The sequence below is a fragment of the Myotis davidii genome, unplaced genomic scaffold, assembly GCF_000327345.1.
Source record: "Myotis davidii unplaced genomic scaffold, ASM32734v1 scaffold109, whole genome shotgun sequence".
Classification (NCBI taxonomy): domain Eukaryota; kingdom Metazoa; phylum Chordata; class Mammalia; order Chiroptera; family Vespertilionidae; genus Myotis; species Myotis davidii.
The window spans coordinates 310261-313793 of NW_006300368.1; the positions used below are offsets into that span (position 1 = coordinate 310261).

The 3533-nt window shown below is 55.9% G+C and overlaps 1 protein-coding gene across 1 annotated transcript in view; it reads right to left on the reverse strand.

Moving 5' to 3' along the window:
* Positions 1–3533, reverse strand: part of MPP3 (membrane protein, palmitoylated 3) — a 36576-nt gene that overhangs the window by 30929 nt on the left and 2114 nt on the right. The window contains exons 5-6 of the mRNA XM_006776841.2: positions 2380–2460; positions 2023–2160 (exon numbers count right to left, since the gene is read on the reverse strand). Of these exons, the coding sequence (XP_006776904.1) occupies positions 2023–2160; positions 2380–2460 (219 nt within the window). The remainder of the gene's footprint in view (positions 1–2022; positions 2161–2379; positions 2461–3533) is intronic.

A 3533-nucleotide genomic window follows, 5' to 3' on the forward strand; every position in this document is an offset into this window, starting at 1 on the left:
CTGTATAGAACCTGGCGACCAAACCTGGCTGGAGAACCTGGAGAACCTGGCTGGAGAACCTAGTGAGAGAACCGAACCAGAACTTGGCTAGAGATCCTAACCAGAACTTGGCTGGAGTTCCTGGCTAGAGATCCTGGCTAGGCTGCTGATCAATTGAACACTGTCTCCATGTCATTCCTTCTTCGCCGACTCTGTCCACACCTTTGGGAACCCCTGGACCTGCTGGGGCTGGACCCCAACACAGATGCAACAGCAAAAGCACCTGATGGCCTGCCAGCTGCAGCCCTCAGCCTGCTCTCCTCCGATCAGCCTCCTGCCTGACTCTGGTGCTCACCCTCCCTCTGGAATTCGGTCTCAGCCTGGGCCCTGGCGACACCTCTCTCTCAGCTGAGCCCTCCTCTATCTGCCTTTGAAATGCTGAGTACAGGAGGGCTGGGACCTGGCCCCGGCCCTCTTCAGGTCTCACTTTGTAAACTCTCCACCCAAGAGGTGTCGACCTCTCAGGTGTGATTTTAACCCCTCCTGCAGGCTGGGGGCTGCCAAGTCTGTTATCTCTGGACACATAATCCTTCCACCTCCTGGACACCCCCAGTTCCAGTGGCACGGGCCTCTTGAATTCAGCAGGGCCTGAGCTCCTTATTTCCTCCCCAGAATTACGGCCCCAACACCACACAGTCGTCCAAGCAGGACACCTGGGCATTATCCCAGGTGCCTCCCCAGACTCCTGCCCAAACGGTGGCAGGCACAACGTGACAACCATTTTGAACTTTTTCTTGGATTTCTCTTCCCTATTCCCACGGGTCTAGGTCAGGCCCCATTTCTGAACCTCGTGGGTCTGGCCCCCACTTTCAGATTGGTTTTCTGCTTCGGGCCTCACTCTCCGGATTGCTTTCCACTGGGTGATCTTTCTGCACTGCACATCTGGCCATGCTATTTCTTCCTTAAAACCTTTCCGTGGCTCCCCCCGCCTTCAAGGTCAAGCTAAGAACTCTGCGTGGACAAGCAGGTTCTTTTGTGATCTGCCACTGATCTGGCCTCACCCCTGTCGCTCTGTACCTCAAACTTGGCATTCTATGTCCACACCAGGCAGCTCCGACTGCCTGAATATTCCAGGCCATTTACCTTCCCGTGGCTTTGCTCGTGCAGTCTACTTTGTGGCATGCCCTCTCCCTTTTCCTTCTAGAAGATTCCTGCTCACTTTTTTTGGAATTCAGCACAGGCATCACCGCTTCCAGGAAGCCCCCAGTCACCACCTCCTGTGAACTCCCAGGTCTTAATCATCTCTGAACTGCCTGTACCCAACAGGGTGCCTGGCACACAGAAGGGTGCACGAGGTGTCTGCCCAGTTGGTGGGTGACTGCTCCATTTGGAAAGAGGGGAAACAGAGGCAGAGGAGAGACCTCGCTCTGTTTGCAGCAGGGGGTCATCTGAGGTCATCTGGTGAAAGTTGGCTATAGAGGGTGCCGGGAGCGGTGTTCTTCTGGGCAAGCACTCAATTCTCTGGACTTCCCCTACTTCCCTCCTTCTAATAAACAACCCTGTCCCTTTGCCCAGTAATCAATGCTGAACCAGGACCAGCATGATAACCGTCTGTCAGCTGGGGAGAAGAATAGCTGCTGCCGGGGCTTCCTCGGGAGTCAGAGCAGGGCCTGGCGACCGGTTTGTAAAGAGCCAAATGTAAGTGTTTTAGGCCACGGGGGCCGCATAGCCTCCTGTGCAGCTACTTAACTCTGCCCTTGCGATGTAAAGGCAGCTGTAGACAGTACGGAAAGGAACAGGATGGCTGTGTACCAATAAAACTTTATTGACAAAAATCTGGCTTTGGCCCTTGGACCATGGTTTGCCAGTTCAGAGCACGATGAGCAGAGCTGCCCCGCAGTCGTGCAGGTTATTCACTGCAGAAAGGAGCTTGGCCACAGTGGAGGGAGGCTGTATCCACCCAAAGAAAGGGGTGCCCTGAGGGTCCCTTCCCAGTTTTCTGGGTGGAACAGGGAAAGGGGGCGGGGCTGGGGTGCCACATACCAGGGGTTCCTTGTTCTTTACCAGGCGGACAATCTTCACTGATTCTTCATCAAAGTCCTCATCAATATTGTCAGGCAGAGGCGGGAGAACAGGGTCGAAATTCTTCTGAGCAACCGTATCATGCACCATGAGCATGGCCTGTCAGGAAAGCATGAGAAATGAAAGGCTGGCCCAGAGCTCCCAGGGGTCAGGCAGGGGGCCTTGGCCGGGCAGTGGTAGTGGTGGGGGGAGGGGGTCTCAGATTTCATGCCAGACAACCACCCCGGACACTGGTACGTAGGATCCCTCACTGAGGAGCCCCCTTTCCTCAGTTTCACGACTGAATGCACAGGAGACACAGGGCCCGCACATGACTACCCTGAGGTGGGGGGTGGACAGCAGCTGGAGCAGCTCCCTCTCGTCGTTGTGCACGGAGGTGGCCTGCAGCTCCTCCATCACCTGTAGGGCAATGAGACGGCGGCTGTGGGTGCTTCACGCCTGCTGGGAGTCGCCAGGGAAAACCCTGCTCCCTGGACCCAGACCCAAGAGCCCTCCCAGCCGCTGCTACAGCACCCAGGGGCACATGGGACCCGCAGCCACCCGGGACCGAAGCTCCCAGGGAACTCACACCGGGGATCAGAAGAGCTTGAGCAGCTTCGCAGGGTAAACCTAACGGGCACTAACTTATGAAGCCCTTCCCGGCGTCAGTTGCTCTACGTGGCCCTTCTCACTCAGCGCTCACGATGAACTAGATGTAGCGGGCACTATTGTTTTGCCATTTTACAGATGAGAATTAAATGAAAGATTAAATATCTTGCCCAAGGTCAGAAAGCTCGGAAGTGGCACAGCCAGGACTTGAACCTGGGCTTACCTGGCTCCGTTATCTGTGCCCTCATCACTACATTCTTTTATAATTGAGGAAACTGGGGCTCAGAGAGGTTGAGTGACTTGGTTAAGGTTGCAGAGCTAGTAGGGAAGGCAGGGCTGTGCCTGGGAGCCTAGCAACCTGACATGTTGCTCATCACCACATCCCACGGAGGAGACAGGAGAGGGAGGTGCGCCCACAGGCTGCGGCCTCCACCCCCCGCAGGCCATCTCCGGGGGTTACGTGAGTTTATCCAGGAGCTGGACTTAGTCAGCAACAGGGCCAGCTTCCCCAAATCATGCAACACAGAGGACAGGCCCACAGGAAATTAGGACGCCTTCCTTTAAACAACGAGAAGCCTGGGCCAGGAAGCGGGGATGGACTGCGAGTCCCTTGCCCCCAGGACTTCACATTGGGCCTCTCCAGACACCAGTCTTGTTTGACCTGTTCCTATTGCCCGTCCTCAACAGCTTGGAGCTGCCGATCTGATCCAAATGCTCTCATTTCACAGCTGGGGAAGCAGACTTTCTCGGGAACACACAGTAAGTGGGCGTCATCATGTCACCATGTTCCCAAGCCCAGTCCAAGGCTCATGAGTTCCTCCCCGCCTGTTAGGAGGCCCAGGGAAAAGGAGGAGGAGGAGGAGGAGGAGGAGGAGGACCAGGCT